General features: G+C 41.2%; 1 protein-coding gene across 1 annotated transcript in view; it reads right to left on the bottom strand.

Annotated features, from left to right (window-relative positions):
* Positions 1–1,525: 1,525 nt before the first annotated feature.
* MBTPS1 (membrane bound transcription factor peptidase, site 1) overlaps positions 1,526–20,449 on the bottom strand; it is a 35,830-nt gene continuing 16,906 nt past the window's right edge. Inside the window, exons 12-23 of the mRNA XM_081015816.1 lie at positions 17,290–17,434; positions 15,190–15,378; positions 13,691–13,863; positions 12,625–12,740; positions 12,007–12,163; positions 10,734–10,858; positions 9,611–9,688; positions 7,900–8,040; positions 5,317–5,448; positions 4,143–4,269; positions 3,313–3,443; positions 1,526–2,373 (exon numbers count right to left, since the gene is read on the bottom strand). Of these exons, the coding sequence (XP_080871942.1) occupies positions 2,180–2,373; positions 3,313–3,443; positions 4,143–4,269; positions 5,317–5,448; positions 7,900–8,040; positions 9,611–9,688; positions 10,734–10,858; positions 12,007–12,163; positions 12,625–12,740; positions 13,691–13,863; positions 15,190–15,378; positions 17,290–17,434 (1,708 nt within the window). The 3' untranslated portion in view covers positions 1,526–2,179. The remainder of the gene's footprint in view (positions 2,374–3,312; positions 3,444–4,142; positions 4,270–5,316; positions 5,449–7,899; positions 8,041–9,610; positions 9,689–10,733; positions 10,859–12,006; positions 12,164–12,624; positions 12,741–13,690; positions 13,864–15,189; positions 15,379–17,289; positions 17,435–20,449) is intronic.

Below are 20,449 nucleotides of genomic sequence, written 5' to 3'. Positions count from 1 at the left end.
ATGTAGATAGTGGGGGGAGGAGGAAATTAAATGCATACAGTACTTACTTACAAGAACACCTGCTTTAGCTAATGTTCTATCTTAATTTCCAACCATTGACATATTTGCTCATTTGTTAAGACTTTGTATGTGCTTCAAATGACATACTCCCAGAGAGTGTGGTTAATGCTTAATGACTTCGCCAGGGGTTGCCACTAGTTCTCAGGTCTGGGCTCTGAAATCTCATAGTCTGGGATGCTCCTGTCCTGACAACCCTTAGGTATCTGTAGCACCCAGGAAGACCTCACTCAGCCCCACAATCTCCATAAATTGATCTCATGGCTACAACATCCAACCACTTTTTTTTTGTATTTTTGTCCTTCTCTCCACCCCACCCGATTTGTGTTACATCTTGCTCAATAAAGAACTCTGAAGAATTTAGAAGCTAGTCATAATTTTGTGACCTTTTTGGTTGGCCTTCCTAAAGAGATTACCTTTCCAGCATTATCACCTGCTCACTGCTGCAGCTCTGAGGGCCCTTCAATTGGCCTCTCAAACTGTGCCTTTCAAGGGTTAAGTGCTTTACTGAAAGTCCCCTCATTTCTGGTTGGGCTCATATATTTTTTTTCTTTTTTTAAGAGCCTGACAAGCAGAAATTTGGCAGAAGGTTGCTTTTCAAAGCATGCAGATGGGATAGCTTCAGCTGCTGAGTTCTTGAGCCTGTCGCACAGTTGAGTTTTGAGGCACAGCAAAATGTAAGAAAAAAGAACTTGATAAGCTCGTGTTAAAGGGACAGTTTCAGTGCCTTGCAATTTGCATTTCATTTATCCCGGTTTTGAGAAATACAACCCTCCAGATCTCTCTGTCTGGCAGGATATAAAAGGAAGTAAGTAAATAAATAAATGCAACACCCATCCACGGCATCACTTTAGTCCTTGATACTGAGTAATCACAGCATGATAATCAAGAGGTGGGTGGTAAAATTTCTCTCCACTCCAACATCTTTAAAAAAACAACTGAATTTACACATGCCAAATTGGATCCCAATTTGAAGGCATGTGAAATTACAGAAACTTATTGCAATATAAGTTGCACCTCAGGGCCAGACCATGTGCAGGGATCTGCTGTCATTCAAAGAAGATACCACTGGGACTCACTGTGTCAAATGAACCCGGGCTCTGATATAGATCTCTTGAACCAACCACAAGTCGTAAACCATAAGCAAAACTTGGTTGCAGTTTGTGGTTTGGTTGCAGTCTGTTTTTGATTACATGCTAAGGAAAGCCATGGGTTAAGTTCAGCACAGCATCAGAATAATATTGGGGTGGTGGAGGTGGTAAGCAGCCACTATTTCCTGTCCCAGAGTCTGCATACTTGCATGCTAAGCCACGGTTTAGCTTAGTGTGCAAGCCAGGCCATTCTATATGGCAGTCAAAACCCAAGCAAAGTGCTTATGTTCACAAATGAAAAGGTTTTGGCAAACATGAAGAAAGGATTGCAGAACTGCTTCCTACCCAAGCTTTCAAGGAGGAAAAACTTCTATGCATTTTTGTTTCAGCTTCGATACAGGTAACATATTTATTGGAAAAAATTTCTCCACCAACAATGGTGAAATCATGCCAAAAAATTACAAAACATCATGGTAAGTTGCTTTATAAAAATAAACAGAAGGATTTTGCCACACTGATTTGTCCCCTTCTCCCTGTCAGTTTTGCATTTTCGTCCTTACAGCAGGATGTTGCGAGTTTTATTTCTCTTTGTAATATATAGTATTAGAAAATTGCATTCCATTCAGAAAAATGGTTCTGCTATCAGATACCCAAGAGCTTTGAAGAGGCTCTTCTCCCAAGTTCTTCCTAAAATAAATATAGAAAATAGCCTCTAATGAAAAGGTTTGGTCAGTTTAAAAGAAAAGGAAAAAAAAGGTCTCTTTTCCTCCCTTTTTGGGAAATAGAACAACATATCGGTTCTTTTTAAATAGTGCTCAAGGCTTTGGTGGATTCAGCTACTGAAAATAATAGTAGTTTTTTATAAAAAATCTCGTGATGATCCACTGAGTTCTTGTTTTGTCAGTAGCCAAAGAAAACATGGGTTCCTGCTTGAATCAGTCACCAAATGCCAGGCACAAACAATCTTCATTAGTAACGATCATCATAATTCCATGAAGCAGCCAGTAGAAGGTAATCTTTGGCAACTGTGGTCAAACAGACGGTGTCTTTGGTAGGTGACCCTGCTGTATAATTTGTGGCCGCTTGACTCTGGGCTTCCGTCTCTTTGGCCTGCTCTTAGCTTTGATCTGCACCACAAAGAAGGCCAGGACCACCATAGCACCGAGTAGCGCAAAGACGGGTATCGTCCCTCCCACATCCTGGTTGTACCGTCCAGGCATTATTCCTGTATGGGAAAGGGAGGAGATTAATGTAAGCAAGCTGAGGATGCATTAAGCCATGGGCAAACAAGAGTTGTAGAAATTGCCACACAACTACTGGGTTGCCAGTCTTACTCAGAGTAGACTCACTGAAATTAATAGTCATGGCCAACTTAGGCCCACTAATTTCAAATGGGTCTACTCTGAGTAGGACTTGGTTGGATACAACTCACTGATTTCAACCAGGGATCACTTCTATGCAATTATATTAAAGCTGATCATCAAAAGCATAGGCCTGCCTAAAGTTTCCCTTGTGGGGGAGACTACCATTTGAAAACCAATTTTAGAATATGAAACAGTGAACCTACTATGTGCCCTCCTCTATTGATTTTACCTGGCTGTAAAGTATCCCAGAACTATGAACTCTTCCTTGCCCGTATGGAGAGTGGTACACATCTGGCCACACCCACCACTAGCATGTGGCCCCTTGGAGGCTGCCCATGAGAAAATGTGGCCCCTTGGGCTAAAAATGGTTTCCCACCCCTGCTCCAGGGTGTTCTTTGAGTTCACATGGGGGGTGTCCATCATGGCTAGGCATCAGTGTGCATAAACAGGGTGTGTGCCATAGAGCATTCCCCAAGAGGAATTTCAATGGCAGACATACAGGGGCTGCTTATCAGACTACTCTACGTAGAAAGTGAAAACTACTTTTCCAAAATATCAAAAGCCAGAAATTTCACAAGGTATGCCTGTGAATACTGTGGGCAGGTGTGCTAGCACTAATTATGGCCAAAAAATACATACTAAAGAGGCATAAATGAGGTGTAATCTTGATAACTAAAAGTTGGATCAAGATGATTCCAGATGTCTCTGTATTTCTTCTGCATAGGTGTGTATGCTTCTATCTCATTTAGGGTGCTGTGATGCACTGCGGGCAACAGGTGTCCCACCATTCTGGCACCTACCCCCTGGAATATCCCAGGCTCCACTTTCTCCAGGTGACAAAGGCCTTACTTGGGGTCGGTTCTGACGGAAACTTGGTAAAGCCACTTTGTCCAGGTCGATTGACAGTAACTTCTGATGTTTCCATAGGTTGCTGGAAAAAATGAAAGCATCCAAAACTATTTGTACACTGGGCTACTAGTCAATCAAGATTGCTAGAAAACATTTTGAATATCTGAACATTTCAGTGGGTCTACTCTATGTACATCTTAGGTGGGATACAACCTAGGATTGCAAACTACGTCAGGCAGACTCAGCCTTGTTTGGCCAGAGCTGGGCAGTGGCACATGGAAACTGCAGAGACTAGCCACAGTGGACATCCTTACATCTATAGGTCAGAAGAGGTCAGGTGATACTCCCCAAATCTTATGAAAACCCATGGCCTGTCTTGATGGTCTGAGCAACTGGGAAGTCAGTGCATGTTGGGTACACACCACATTTGCTTCACCTGGCCTCAACTGCAAGGTCTGGCGTTCCATGTTGTTTCACTTCTAGATGGCGGGCCTTAAATATTAAGGATGGCATTTTCATCTCCACAATCAGGAGAGCTAGAAACTATTTTTTGGGAGGGGAGGAAGCAGACAGGTTTCTTGCGAATCTGGTGTGTGAATTCAGCTAACTGCTGGTTCTATGGGGTTTTTTGGTATGTTTTTAATTACATTTTAACAGTATCATTCATATGCCTGGAAAGTTAATCAGACAAAATACTGTGTTGATTGAGTGCCATATTGATTACATTCAAAACTGGAAACTGGAAACTAAAGGTGGATTTAGCAAAATCAGAAATTGCAACCTGGGAGCTGTTTCGTTCAGAGGCTGTGGCTTTGCCCAAGACAAATGAGGACACGCTGGGAGTGAGCGGGGCTTAGGGTCACGCAGGTGAGCCTCGAGCACCTTCGAATATCGATGAAGATGGTTACCTGAAATCACACAGCGAAACAGTTATACCAGAAGATAATTCCCTGCCTGCTGCCCGTGCTGTTTTCTAAACATGAGGAACACACCTTGCCATTCCTGGAGTACACACGCCCTCCCAAATTCTATAGTAGGTGGAGGCATGGAGCAAGTGTTCTGGTTGGAGGGCAGATACATTTGCCTCATGCTTCCCATGGAAGCAGTCAACCTGAAGTGGGGGGCAGATATTGGGAGACTGTCCAAGAGCCTGCATTTCCCCTCCCCTCCTCCCACCATGTTTGCATTTGACCCCTGCCCGTTATGAACCCTGCCAAACAGACTGAGGCAGGTAAGAGCAGTAAACTAACCTGGACCTCGTGTTCATCATCTGAGGTCCTTTCTCTGTGTGCCTTCTCTGAGGGAGATCCAGAAGCTGGCAACATGTGAATGGGCCTTTTCAGTGGTAGATCTCCCACTTATGGAATGGTCACCTTGGGGAGACCTGCCTGGGTCCACTGCTGGCTACATTTAGGCACCAGGCCAGGCAACGACTTTTCCCCCCCAGCCAGATTATTGGCCTTTAACTTAAGAGATTTTTAGACACTACAGCCTCTTAGTGTGCGGAATGCTAGACTGCTTTCTATGTATATTAGTGTTTTTAGCTTGTTTTAGCTTTATAGTGCTTTTGATTTTTGTATTACAGTGGTACCTCGGTTTACAGACGCTTCAGGTTACAGACTCCGCTAACCCAGAAATAGTACCTCGGGTTAAGAACTTTGCTTCAGGGTGAGAAGAGAAATCGAACGGTGGCAGCGGGAGGCCCCATTAGCTAAAGTGGTACCTCAGGTTAAGAACAGTTTCAGGTTAAGAATGGACCTCTGGAACGAATTAAGTTCTTAACCCGAGGTACCACTGTACATTACACTGCAAGTCGCTTTGAATTTGCATTTTGTTTTTGTGTTTAAACAGCAACTAATAAGTCTGAGAATAATAACAATGGGACCATCCACCCTACTCCCAGGCCAAATACTACCACAGCTCATCTGTAGCAGCACAAATCAAATGAAAATCACCTTCCATTCGCTCTGGAAGAGCATAGCCTATGCCTGTTGGAGGTCGTTGTCTGTTTTCTGAATGGCTGAGGCTTGGTGGCATAACTCCATAAGATGTGTATTGAAGAAGAGAATCAAGAAGCCAAAAGCAATCTGGAATTTAAGAATAAAAATAAAAAAATTGAGTGTTTTGAGCCAAACAAACCAACTCCACACATTAACTACACTGATTGATGCTTTTAAATCCACTGCTGCCACCTGTTTTCCCTTGACACTGCATTGCTGCTGTTTTTCTGTGCTATGCTCCTGAAGCTCAGCCCAATTCTTTTGCTGGGACCAAGAATGGAATGGGGAATGCTCTGAGCCTGGGTTTCAACTCCCATCAGTCCCAGGCAGCATGGCCAACCGTCAGGGATGATGCAGCTTTAAACCATGTCTCTGATCTGCTCAGCACTCCCATTTCTATAATGCAGGCTCCTTCAGAGGTGGAACAATAGCCATCACCATGGTTTGTTAGTTCAAAATGCAAATGCATTTCAAACCTTATTTTCTGATTCTGGTGTTGCCTATCACAAACAATGGTTTAATGTGATGGTTCAGACACTAAAGGGAAGTTAAGCTTCCATCACGATGGCTTAGTGAGCTGTTGGGATGGAGCCTCAATGCCTGTCTTCTATGCCTTCACGACATCAACCCTGTGAAAGGAGAAGTCTTATCCATGGCTACCCAGTGAATTTTAAAATGTTTGCTCTCTTTCATGTGAATTGACATGGTGCAATAAAGTCAATCTAAGCTGTTAGAAAGAAGGCTTTCGTTTACAAGAGCAATGTTTATTAATGCAGCAGAACAGGGCTGCCCAGAGGGGCATCATAATTGCTTTCAGCCTTTAAATTGGGAATAGGTTATTTTGAGGCACATATCTTTTTGGCATAAACAAAAACTACTGTGCTGGGGAAATTTTAACTCGCCAAATTTTCAGACCTTGGAAATCTAGTTTAGCCTTCACAGACCATTTTAGAACAGTTCAAAAAACACTGTCTGACAATTCCCACCCAGGATAGCGGTTTGGTGGGAATGGGAGTTAATCTGCATAATCCTGATGTAACTGAAATGATCACCTTTGGTTTTTTTTTTAATTAAAAAAAAACAGAGGTCAGACACGTTTTTAGGATTTACAAATCATATATGCGAGGAATTTTAAACACAGCTAAGCTCACTGATGTCACAGCAGGAGGTACTGCTTTCAATTTGCAACATGAAAGCCAGTCTGATACTGTATTTAAAGCTATCCTCTTTGACTGATACAAAGAACTCGGCGCTGAATTTAAAGGCATCCTCTGGATGCTGACCTGGTGTTTGTTTCCAAGCCCAACTGAAGGCACTCACACTGGTGTTCAAGCACTCACACTGGTGTTCAAAGCCCTCCATGACTGAGGCCCCAAATGGCCGAAAGACTGCGCTGTTCCCTACAGACCTTCCCAGGTGTTAAGATCAGTAGTGTCTCGAGGGGTGGTAACATGGGAGAGGGCTTTCTCTGTCACAGTGGTGGAATTCCCTCCCAACAGAGGGGCAACTTGTGCCATCGTTATTCAGCTTTCATCGTATGCTAAAGACATAGCGCTCCCCAGGCCTTTGATCTATTTTACTTTTCTGTAGTGATATTTTGTTTTAAACTGCATTTTTTTGCTGCTGTAATGTATTTTGGGACCTTATGATGAAGGATGAGTAAGAAATCTAACAATTAATTATAGGGATCAAAATGTAGCCTCCCTATATTTGGTATGAAAGCTAAAACACAGGAATTGCAAATTGAAGGCACCAAATGAAAGATGGACAGTAAATAATTTCCAACCACTGTCATACATGGAGTAGACCCAATGGAAACAATAGGTCTACTCTGAGTATGACAAGCCTTCAATATCATCCAGAAATGTAAAGCGTTTGAAAAAACAGTAGAAGGAATAGTTCTGAGAGTTCTATTAGATCTTCTGGTCCTATGAATTTTCCACCCCCACATCTTTGCATAGAACCATTCAAGGCGTTTCTTTTTCAAGTCCGAGTGAAGTTATTCCGTCTGGAAGCTGGAGCGGGAGAAGAAATCGGCAAGTGGTAGGAAACCGCTAGAGACAAGATTTACTCTTTAAGTCTTAAAAAATTTGCTTGTAAATTTACTATGCAAATTTGCTATGCAAAAGTAACAGCACTCCATGACTAATCCCAAGGAATCTAGCAATTATTAACTCCGAATCACCTCAAATCAGATAATCTCTTTTCAGTAAATCTTTTTCCCTAGCTTTTAAGATTGAGATTCTTTTCTGTCTCCTTCTCTCTCTCTCACTCATGAACAATTCTTCCACTAAAGCCACATTCCTGTGCCCAATTACTGGGAGTAAACCTAACTGCCCCTTGCTTCTGAGTAGACATACATAGGATTTTGCAATAAGAGACCTGTCACTAGTGAAGGTGGGATTTAAACTTGTTCTACTGCAGATATGAAGTCATTTTACCATATGGTAGGTTGGCTGTCCGCTGTGCATTGGCATTGTGACAACAGACGTTAACTTACATGAGTAATGGGATGTTTACTTAGCAAATGTAACACACCTTTCTGCCTGTGGCTATCATCCAAGCAGTTTGAATCACCATACAAAACGATCCTGCCTCCACCTTCTGAAGGAACTTGGAAAAGGCCCAAAATGGGGACATTTTCTATTATTGCCGTTTCCTGCTTTAAAACTTCAAGACCTAGAGGAAAAGGTGGAAAGGAAAATTGTCAAATGGCAACATCCCAATGATCTTGCATAACTTGGGTAGTCAAAAAACACTGGCTCTCAAACAAAAGATTTAAGACGCATTACACTTCTACAGGATGGGGGTGTGTGTGTGTGTGTGTGTGTGTGTGTGTAAACAAAATGAAAAAACCCTCCCATCTCCTTAATCCTATGTAGCTTCATCTATATAATGCTGCACCTCTACACTTTAAATTTCTATTATTTAAATTTAAATTTCTATTATTTAAATTTAAATTTCCTAAATTTCCTTTAAATTTAAATTTCTATTATTTAAATTATTTAAATTTCCTATGGCTTCCAAAGGACAGAAGAGTTGTAATTCTCATGCACATTTATTTAAATGGATTTACAATGGAAATGTGGAGTGTTGGGGAATGCCCATTGCTCAGTGGTAGAGCATTTGCTTTGAATGCAGAATGTCCCATGTTTAATCCTCACAGGAACCTCCAGATAGGCTTAGGAAAGACTCCCTGCCTGAAACTCTCAAGAGCTTTGTAAAATGGTTAAACAGGATCTAAACAGGTCGAAACAGGACTGAAAAGCCAAATACAATACCACCAAATTGCCATCATTCTTCATTTTGCTTCCATGAAAGATAAGGGCAAATAATGAGCAGCAAGCAATGGCTATACAAGAAGGCAAATGTACTTTTCATTATAATTGTAACTTTCTGGTTTATCAACAGTTACAGTTAATGATTCAGCATAAAAGGAAAGAAGATTTAAATTTAGCGACTTCCATTGTCCTTTCTCTGTTATCAAAAGAATTGTAGCAGAGTCCTTGTATCAAAGCTGCACGTGAAGAGAGCCACACGTGTGTGTTGGGAGCAGAGGTCAAAAGTGATTAACGGAATAAATAGCAGCTCTTTTTCTTGCTCATGAGAAACTGCAAGTTGCTTTTTAGACTCCAGTGATTTTACAAAGCAGCGCTTCTGATGCAGGGCTGGAGGCAGGAAGAAGCCTATAATGCCCAAGGGCTAAGTGCTGTGGCCCTCTAGATGTTGCCAGACCCCAACTCTCATCAGCCCCAGCCAGCATAGCCAACAGCCAAGGATGATGGAAGCTGTAGTCCAACAGCATCTGAAGAGCCACACGCTAGCCTCTCATGCTTTACTGTCCATGAGCAAACCCATACCCATCAGCTCTGCGCTCAGATTTTGGAGCTCTTTGGGCGGGGAAGTGCTCCTGGGATGGGGTGGTTCTTTAGGGCAGGAGATCCACATCTGGAAACCCACCTGATTCAAGTTTGCAAACAACTTTACCCAAAGTTATTTGAAAGGCACTTAGACCTTCAAAGTGGTGAGTCATGATGTGGCTGTAAGCCTTTCCAGTGCAACATTTTTGGACACTTTGGATGAACAAAGATCAGCATGGAAGGTGGCTCTTTGCTTTTATTTTACTTGAAAAGTAAGTGAAAAGTTAACCCCCGTCATGCCGAAAAGGGCTGCTGGAAGTTAAATTATACAAAGAACCGTAATTCCATGCCTACCTAGGAGGAATATGAAATGAAATGCAGCTCTGTACCTTGATCCTTAAATGTCTGTGCAATCACAATGCCATCTTCTGGAAACTTTGCAATACTACATCCAGAGGCGTAGTTCACTGCAAATAATAAAAAAGGGAGTAATTCACCAATTCTAGCTTATAACTAGAACCTTGTAGCCATAATTTGACTGGTGGATTCAAATCAGCCACCTAACCCAGCCACAATACCCTTTTCATAGCTTTTGGGCCTATGCTGAGAAAGCTCTTGTGCCTTCCTTATACACGTGCATATAGGATTGAAGCCTAAAAGGTGCAAAAGAAGATCTGTTACTAGCCACAGCTTTTCCCATTACAGGGCTGCAGTAACAACAGACTGAACCAGGTGCAATTCTCCCTTCAATATATATCTTAAAAGACACAGGTATCCTTTCAAGATCCCAATCTGGCAAAACGTCCCACAGACTCCAACTCCCTTGTCTGCCTCACTATTCCCACTGCTATTATTAGTTACTGCTCTTGTTCTTGTTATTATATATATATTACCCACTCTTCACAAGAAGGTCCCAGGGTGGGTTACAGAAATAAAAATACTGCATTAAAATAGCTTAAAACAAATTACGATCACAACTAGGGTGGGTCATTCACATAAATGTGTCTCTTTCTCTCTGTGGATATAGATATCTCCAGTGTTGAAGGCCAGGGTAAAGAGGTGCATACACTGAACACTGTACAATTAAGGTGTCAAATGCACCTCTGTGGGAATGGAATCCCACAACTTAAGGGCTGGCACAAACAATGCAATCTCCCAGGCCACCACCCACAATAGCTTCTGAGAGTGGTGGAGCTATCAAGGTGGCCCCCTCTGCAAACATCCTGTCCATCAGTCCTGTGGTAAGGGAAGAGAGAGCCTGCTTGGGTCAAACTACACAAGGCCAATGGACACCATCAACCCCGTGAGGAGGAGAGTGAGGCAAGCAAGCAGAGATATCAGGGCCTGTCCCAGTTACACTGTCCTCTACCTACCCTACCCTACCCTCCCCACCCCGCCGCCCATGTGTGAACCTTACTTTCTGTATGATTTATTTTAGTATTTTAAAATTGTGTCTTGGCAGACTGGTGGCATATAAATGCAATATATAAATAATACACCCAGTTGACTTACTTTCATGACTTGCCATGGTAAAATCTCCTTCATACAGCCCGTCACTAAAGGCCATGCCCCACACCGAGAGAAGATCATTCAGAGCTGGAATATTAGCTCCCCCAGTATCAGGCATCCACCACTGCCTACAAATGCATCACCACAAGGCAAGTTATCACAACCCAGAAAACACTGTCATTTCTTTGGTGGGTAAATTTGAACTGCCACGACCCACACCTAATGTCCATGCTGACACACTAATCACCAAAGACAACAGGATTCATATCTGGAGAAGCCTCAGATATGCAGAGGCTTTACAATATTCCATGTGCATCTGCCAATGACTGAATAAGTTTGACTAGGCCTCTTTAAAAAAAAGAAACAGAGCTGAAGTTTATTATTATTATTGATTAAACTTCTATACAGTCATACCTTGGGTTGAAGTTGTTTCAGGTTGAACGCTTTCGGGTTGCACTCCGCGGCGACCCGGAAGTAACGGAAAGTGTTACTTCCAGGTTTTGCCGCTCGCACATGCGCAGATGGTCAAAATGACGGCACATGCATGCACAGAAGCGGCGAATAGCGACCTGCGCACGCGCAGACGCGGGTTGCGTTTGCTTCTGGATGCGAACGGGGCTCCGGAACGGATCCCATTCGTATCAAGAGGTACCACTGTACTGCCCTTCATCCAAAGAACACAGGGTGGTTTGCAATATAAAAACACAAAAATACATACCATAATAACAAAACAAAAGTAAGTCCCCCACCAGTTTATGAACAAAACAATATTTCATAAATTCATTTAATTAGCCAAAGGCCTGGGAAAACAGGAATGTTTTTGCCTGGCACCTAAAGACATGTAACTAAGGCACCAGGTGAGTCTCCATGGGGAGAGCATTCCACAAACAGGGAGCCATCACAGAAAAAGCCCATTCTTGTGTTGCCACCCTCCAGACCTATCGCAAAGAAGAGACACAAAGAAGGGCCTTAAATGATGATTACAGGGTCCAGGTTGCTTCATATGGATGGAGGCAGTCCTTGAGGTATTGCGGTCCTGAGCCACTTAAATATTTAGATTGATTTAAGTTTTTCATTTTTGTACTAACATTTTAAAGCTTCCCTACAAGTAACAAACTACATCAGCCAACAACCATTTGATTTTGAAATTCTCTGACTGACCATCTAGAAATTTCTGAAATAAATAAAAAATCTACCTCTAGGTGAGCTGTATAAAGGGCAATATAGGATACAGCAGGCAATGGCTTCAATCTGGCCAGTTCCTGAATATCCATACCTTGTGTTTTCATCGTAAAACTTGACTTTCCTCATCACTGAGGTGTTGTACCAGTCACTGAATATTATGAGTGACAGTCCATTGTCAACATCCCTCCTCAGTTTAGTGATTTCTTCTGGAAAATACTCTTCCTCACTGTCCACCATCAATAAGGTCCCTGCAGGAAAAGGGGAACAACAATTCAGAATGACAAAAACCTGCCCAGCATCACTTTGCCCCTTGCTTGCTCCCAGACCTTTTTATGAAGGGAGGTAGAACAATGCTTGGCCCAACTTTTTGCCTCAGAGAACAGGTAGCGAGTGATTCACATCCTGTCCTTTCTCTGCTGTAATACTGGGTTCTCTCTTTGACTAAAGACAATCAGATTTATCCTCCTTTCTTGGCTTCTGTGCCCCTTTTCAAGCAGCTTTGGCCAGGCCTACCTCCTCTCCTCTCACTCCCAAGTCTCATATGGTGATTTTCCTCTGGCTTAAGGAAACCAGCAACCTCCATTTGGCTCCTCTCCTGTTTTGGCTTTACATCTTTCTTTGGCCATCCCATCCTCAATTTGAGAGCTTGGGTAAGCTCGCCTCCCCAAAACTGCTTTGATATATAAACAGCAATCTCACAATTACTTACCATACTGACTGGCATCGAAACAAGTGAAAGGTGAACCGAGAACTTCAACGAAATACCCCATACTTCTCAGATGTTGGTACATATCCCTGAAGTTTGTGTGGATGTGGTCACCGTTCCTAAATAAACCAAGTGAAGTATGTAACCTGATTTTCTTGTCATATTACTTTCTAAGGTTTTGGTATCTTAAAACGATATACGTGCACAGTTTATGGACAAAGCCTATCACTTGTGGTTCAGGACCAATGGCAGATAAGACGGAATATAATTTGAAATACTGTGTGCATATAATAAACTACAAAAAATTATTTCACAAGGTATGAAGGAGAGGGGGGCTGTTTTATCCTGAAGGCCACATTTTCTTCCAAGGGCTGGAGTGGACAGGGCCAAAGAAAAAACTACATTTGTACAGTAGGCTGGTTTCCATACATACCCCTTTGTATTCTTCATCAGAAAAACAAGAGGCATTTACCAGAGTTTAAGGAAACATTCAGAAGGCAAAAACATTTGGGTTGCAAAGCTGAGTCAGTGAGATATATGGCTTGGGGGTTTGTGCAACAGCTTAGTGTCATGGCTTAGTGTCATGTGTGAACCAGACCACTGCCATGTTCAATGACTTTATATCTTGCTTAAAGCAGAACAAATCCCAATAGGGATTTATTTTTAGGATATATTTTGGGGAGGACAAAAAAGGAAAATGCAAATTACACAAGTCATTAATTTAAGGATGTAGTTTACCTCTATTACTGTCACAATGACAAAGACCTATTTTCTTTCTAAGCTAGGATGAAATACTGTAATTTGTGAATGAACCAGATTTTCATGGAATGTCAGACCCGAGTTTATAATTTCCCTTAGAACTACAGAAGACAAGGCAAATCTCCATGTTATCTTGAGAACAGAATTGTATTTCCTACTTTGTCAACGTTATTGCATGCCGCCATCATCATCATCATCATCATCATCACCAATTATCCACCCTTTACCCTAAGGTCCCAGAGTGGGTTACAGTATTAAAAACAATTTCAAACAGTAGTAATGGTCAGTAACGCACAAAACACACACACACCAGTCTAAGGGATCATTCTTCATCCGCAAATTATCCCTTGGAAAATATCCTGGTGGATAGCGGAGATTGTGATATTGATCCCAGAGGACACGCTTACTACGTGGGGGTGTCGGGATAACTTTCACTTTTATTGGGAGTTTCACGGTTGAAGTCTGTTCAGCGCCAGCTTTCGACTGAAAGAAGTAGAAACAAAAAGGAGCCTGGTGTACCACAGAATGCTTCCCCCAAACAAAATCCAAACTACAGAACATTCAACTGATAAATTTTTTTAAAAAGCTGTCATTCAAATACATTCCATCCCACCCCTTACCCCACCCTCACAATATCACAGTATAATACTGTGGTGTAGTGGCTTGAATACGGAAAATGCAGCTTAAAAACCCCAGTAAGCCACAAAGCTCACCAGGTGACACTAGCCAGGTCACTCTCCCCACCTTCCCTATTTTGCAAGGTTGCTCCAAGACTACAGCACCACTCCAACCTCCTTGGACAAAAGGCCAGATACAGACGCTGAACTATTTCAGATTTTGTGCTTGTATTTTCCAAACAATATTTATGCCATGTACTGAAAGGAAGGATTTTGTGTTCAAAATCAGCTTGTAAGAAGAGATCATCAGCCATCCAGGGAAGAAATCTTCAAGAGTCACACAAAGTGTGTCCAAATACCTGGGCAAGACTAAAGCACTCCTTTGGGTCCCATGGACTTTAAAGCTAGATGATGCTGTTTTGTTCCTTTGTTGTTGGTGCCCACACCCCTAACATACATCAATATGCCCAGTAGGTTTAGATCTCAAGGCCAGCCCCACTCCGTATGAATTAACAAAAACATTTATGAAAGCAATCACAGACTGGGTGAGGAACCTATTTTGATCAAACTTCCAGGAGGGCAAGTCAGTGGTGGGCAAAGCTAGACACAAAACTGGGCAGAGCAATGAAGGTCCATTTTACCTTTGTGCAGCAGACTAGTTCGTGTACACACACCCACACCCCTCTCTATCCTCCATCCTTTATCCAGGTAAGCAAGAGGCCTTATCAAAGTTCAACGACATAATCCAGCCAAGCAAAAACATGCAAGGGGTGTGTGAAGCAGGTGAGAGGTGTGTGGTCTGGGGTGAGTGGGTGTGGCTGAGAAACAGTGTATGGGCAAAGGAGAGTCCTGAGTGACAGACAGACAGGCTGGGAGGGCTGCAACTGGCACCTGGACTATGTGTTTCCTGCTGCTGGTCTAAGAAAAACACATGGTTTAGCAGAGCCACAACCTTCAGAATTCTATGTCAGTTTTCAGACATGGAAAGAGAACACACTTGCCTTTTGCTTGATCTTTAAGCACCCTAATTCAATCATCTAGCTACATTTCATACTGCTGAAAGGGATGCTAAAGTTATATTACTAGCATGTGTTTCTCTCCTAGTTGCATTTTTTTGCGCAGTCATGTGCCATACTGTGCTAGGGTAAACAACAGCAGATTACGGCTTAATAAACAGCAAAGTAAGAAATACCTCATTTTCGGCCGGAGAGGAAACAGTGATCATGACGTGTCCTTGTGCAATGCCTTCCCATGAGGCTGCTTTCTTTGCAACAGAAATAGAAATTGCTAGGTACCCTGACCAAGGCCATAAAACGGGGGAATAGGAGAAAGCCACCTCAATGTAATCTCCATTCTGTGGTAAATAGGGCTGCCAGTCGGGCTAGATAACACAAAACAAAACAAAACAAAACAGAACAAAACAAAACGTGGCTTGGTTAAAGTACTGATGGATATAAATATATATATGACTATGAACTAACATGATCCCTATTGATGGCTGTGTAATGCATTTTGTTCATTAGAACACTTGATGAATAAATTGCCACTTCCATGGGCAGGACTCAAGGAAACTCAGCAATGCATTTTCTGGATCTGCTCTTCCTTACTAAATAGGAATGACATCACCATTGACCTGCAGGTTAACAAAGGTGGTCTGGAGAGCCCTTTTATGGCCTCCTAGAGGCACAGGCATGAGGGAGGGAGAGCAACATGATGATCAGGAACTACACACAGGTGTTTTTTGTTTTTTTTAGACCACCTTAATCTTTATTTTATTAAGGATTTTCTTGTTTTACAGAAGTGTAGTGCCTCTTTTTTTCTTCTTCATGTAACATTTTTACAAATCCGTTTCATTTGTTGAGGCATTAGGGGGAGAAGAAAAAAGAAAGAAAAAAGAAAGGGGGGTGGAGAGAGGGAAGATGGATAGGGGTGGGGTCGGGTGGCGGTGTTTCTATTTTGTTTAATGTATGTAGAGTTTGGTGTCAGCGTTGCTTGTGTTGTTCACTTGTGTTCCTTTGGTGGTGAGAGAGGTTGGGGTTGGCCTAGGGTGTGATTGTTTGCTTGGGATTGGCTGTGGTGATCTTTGTTTTCGTGTGTGAGTGAGGTGGGTGGGTGTTTTGGATCAGGTTAGCCATATTGATTTGTATGCTGTTGGTGGATTATTGTCATTGTCCTGTTGGGCTGTGTATGTGATACATACACATGTGATTCTGTTTGTCCCCGTGTCAGTTTCAGTTTATTAGTTAATTTTTCTAGTAGGGCTGTTTCCCATACTATTTGGGACCATTGGTCCATGCTTACTCCTGACAGGTCTCTCCAGTGTCTGGTTATGGTGTTTCTGGCTGCTGAGAGCAGGTGGGTTATGAGTTCTTTGTGGTGTAAATGGGCATTGTTGTCTTGGAAGATGTTTAGTAGGGCCAATTCTGGGGTGATGTCTATTACTTGCTTAGTTATTTTACATATTTCTTGTATGGCTGTTGTCCAGAATAGTTGGATTTTGGGACACTCCCACCTCATGTGGAGGTATGTGCCTGTGGAGGTGCACCCTCTCCAGCATTTTGGTGAGGTTCCTGGGTGTATTAGCGCTAGTTTCCTTGGTGTTAGGTACCACCTGTAGGTGAGTTTCAGTGTGAGTTCTTTCCAGAGTGTAGTGGAAGCACTCCATCAGAACTGGATGCAACAGTCAGGCAGATTGCTGGTCTTCCTGTCCCCTACAACCTTAAAATGCTTATGCTGAAAGCTTACAATATAAAAACATGGAATCATGTACCCAATTAGCACAAAGTTAAAGCCATTTAGGGATATATGATGGCAAAATGTTCTGCGCTAGAACGTTGTTGTGCTAAAGAATGCACAAGCAGGTTGCTGGTAACTTTGTTGTGCAATATACTGTGGAATCTGTTGCGCAACAGCATAACTGATTCCTCTCTTGTGCAATACAAAAACTCAGCTGTCTTCTAGCTCAAGAGGCTTTATGGCAGCAGACAGAGAATGCTGGTTACAGCCCCATGTTGCTGCATTCATCAAACCACTTAACTGTTCTCAAAAATTAATTGTCATGTTATCCTAACAGCAGATTTTGAAATTTCTTGTATAAAATTGAATGAGAGTGAATGGACTTAAGTTTCAATGGGATGCATATTCTATGCACAGTACACACAAAAATTCCTCCAGCCACTTAGGTTGGCTTCAGGGATGCATTTAGGTTCAGGTCTTCTCAAATCATCTCATCTACAGGAGGAAAGAGAAGCTAACATTCTGTAGAATAAGGTTCAACTCTTTCAAAGTCTACCTTGTCTACGATTCTTCCAGTGACTCCCATTCCGTTAAGGATAGTAACGTTCACAATTGTTGGCATGCCTCCATAGTAGATAGGTTGGGAGCAGTACGGCCACATGTAAGGGCATTCCGTCAAGTCGATGTAGCTCGGACTCAAACTAAGCAGTCAGGAAAAAATGAATACATGCATAAATGCAGTAAATAAATAAACACGCCGTGAGCCTAAAAGACCAGTGTTTTAATCTTCTCCATTAAATCCCAGGCTTTAAAAACTAAAATTGAAATTGTAAATACACCAGGCAGAGTCAAAGATGCTCGTATTATTTTGAATCAATACAGTCATGGAAATAATAGCAATACAGTGGTGCCTCAGGTTAAGTACTTAATTTGTTCCAGAGGTCCGTACTTAACCTGAATCTGTTCTTAACCTGAAGCACCTCCTCGTAAACAGACAATATGGCGTTGAGAATTTATTCATGGAATGTTCATGGCATGAACCTGCCACAAAAAAGGGGGGAAATCTATCATATTTTGGAGAAACAAAATTTGGACATAATTTGTTTACAGGAAACCCACATTACAAGATTACACAAAAAAATTTTAATAAATAAAAGATTGGGCCAAGAATTTATTTCTTCTGACAAAGTCAAAAAAAGAGTGGTTTTCTACATCAAAGATAAATGGAATCCAAAATTTGCTTTCAAAGATGAGGAAGGAAGATATATCGCAGTTGAAATTTCAGCACAAGACAAGAAATTTTTGGTATTAGGAATCTATGCACCCAATGATGGCAAAGCAGAATTTTTTAAGAACCTGGAAGCAAGTCTGCTGGAATACTTGGATTATAAAATTATTTTGATGGGGGATTTGAATGGAGTTGCATCTACATTGATGGACAGAACCCAGAGATCAAAGGTTACGAACTCTGGCAGACTACCGAAGACTTTCTTTGATCTAACTGAAAAATTTGATCTGTCAGATATATGGAGAATTAGAAATCCAACGGAAATAGACTTCACTTTTTTTTCAGATGCAAACCAAGTATTTTCGCGAATAGCCTATATATGGATATCCAGAGACTTGGTTCCTAAAGTGGCAAAAACGGAAATTTGCCCTAAAACCTGCTCGGACCATAATGCAGTTTCTATGGACTTGAAAATGTTTATTCAGGGTTCCTTCAGATGGCAAATGAATGACGATTTGTTGAGAAATTCATCAATTGTAAATAAGGCCCAAAAACCCCTAAAGGATTATTTTGAACTTAATATGACTCAAGGAATGGAGATAAGGGTGATTTGGGAGGCCAGCAAAGCGGTAATGAGGGGATTTCTGATACAACAAAATGCAATTAGGAGAAAGTCACAGAATGAGACAAAAGACAAAATTATGGAACAACTGAAAGACAAAGAGAAGAAGCTTAGAGGAAACCCAAAGAATTTGCAGATCCAAAAAGAAATTAAAGCCTTACAGGTTCAATATTCACAGTTAGTAAACCAAGAAATTGAATGGAAGATAAGAAGGATGAGACAAAGAAATTTTGAATCTGCAAATAAATGTGGGAAACTATTAGCCTGGCAATTAAAAAAGAGACAAAAACAAAGTACTATTACAAACATTGTTACAGAAGGAAAATCGGTAGAGAAACCTGCAGACATTAGAAATTGTTTTTTTAAATATTATAAGCAACTGTATAAAAAAGAAAAAGAAGATTTAGGCAAAATTGAGCAATTTATAAAGAACAATGGACTGCAACGGATTCCGAAAGATAAAAAGAATCTACTAAATGGCTTAATTACAAGGCAGGAAGTGGAACATGCAATAAATTCAATGCAACGTTGCAAGACACCAGGACCTGATGGTCTATCAGCGAAATATTATAAGACATTGAAAGATTGGCTTATACAACCTCTGGTAGAAATTTCTAATTCAATTTTACCGGGGGGGGGGGAGCACCTGAAACCTGGAAACAAGCGTACATTACTCTGATTCCTAAACAGGGTCAGGATAGATCCAACGTTAAAAACTACAGACCAATCTCCCTACTTAATGTGGATTATAATTTTTTTGCAAATATACTGGCTAATAGGCTAAAAAAGGTTTTATCTGAGTATATTCATAAAGACCAGGCAGGATTTCTGCCTGGAAGACATATGAAAGACAATATTAGAAATGTTGTGGATATTTTGGAAAAGTTAGAAGCAAGAAAGAGTTGTAAAGCAATGTTAATGTTCATCGATGCTGAGAAAGCCTTCGACAATGTTTCTTGGAGCTTTATGTTACATAACTTAGAGAGTATGGGGATAGGTCATGATTTTATAAATGGTATTAAAGCGATCTATCAAGAACAAAAAGCTAAAATTATTGTAAATAATGTGGTTTCAGAGGAAATTAGAATTGAGAAGGGAACCAGGCAAGGGTGCCCACTGTCCCCTCTGCTGTTTATCTCGGTACTGGAGGTCTTGCTAAGTATGATTAGAAAAGATAAACAAGTTAAAGGTATTACAGTAGGTTCGAAACAATACAAATTAAAAGCCTTTGCTGATGATTTGGTTCTGACATTACAAGATCCAGACTCCAGTGCAGTTAAAGCACTGGAGCTAATACATGAGTTTGGTCAGGTAGCAGAATTTAAATTAAACAAGAGCAAGACCAAAGTAATAGAGAAAAATCTGGATAATGAAGAAAGGAAAATATTACAAGAAAAAACGGACCTAGATTTTGTGGAAAAAGTTAAATATTTGGGGGTGAACCTGTCTGGGGAAAATTTGAATCTATATAAGGATAACTATGAGAAAATATGGAATGAAATTAAAAGAGATTTAGAGGTATGGTCTAACTTAAAATTGTCATTAATGGGCCGGATTTCTGTGATTAAGATGAATGTGCTGCCAAATATGCTTTTTTTGTTTCAAGCCCTCCCAATTATAGACAATGTGAAATGTTTTAAAGAATGGCAAAAAGCTCTTTCTAGATTTATCTGGCAGGGGAGGAAACCCAGAATTAAATACAAATTACTTATGGATTCTAAAGAAAGAGGAGAATTCTCTCTGCCAGACTTAAAAATCTACTTTGAAGCTGCCGCACTTTGTTGGATTAAAGAATGGATGAAATTAGAAGATACAGATTTACTAGATTTGGAGGGATTTGATAATGTGTTTGGTTGGCATGCATAT

Source organism: Podarcis pityusensis (assembly GCF_964106645.2).
Source record: "Podarcis pityusensis genome assembly, chromosome: 8".
Classification (NCBI taxonomy): domain Eukaryota; kingdom Metazoa; phylum Chordata; class Lepidosauria; order Squamata; family Lacertidae; genus Podarcis; species Podarcis pityusensis.
This window is presented reverse-complemented; position numbering and strand designations above follow the sequence as displayed.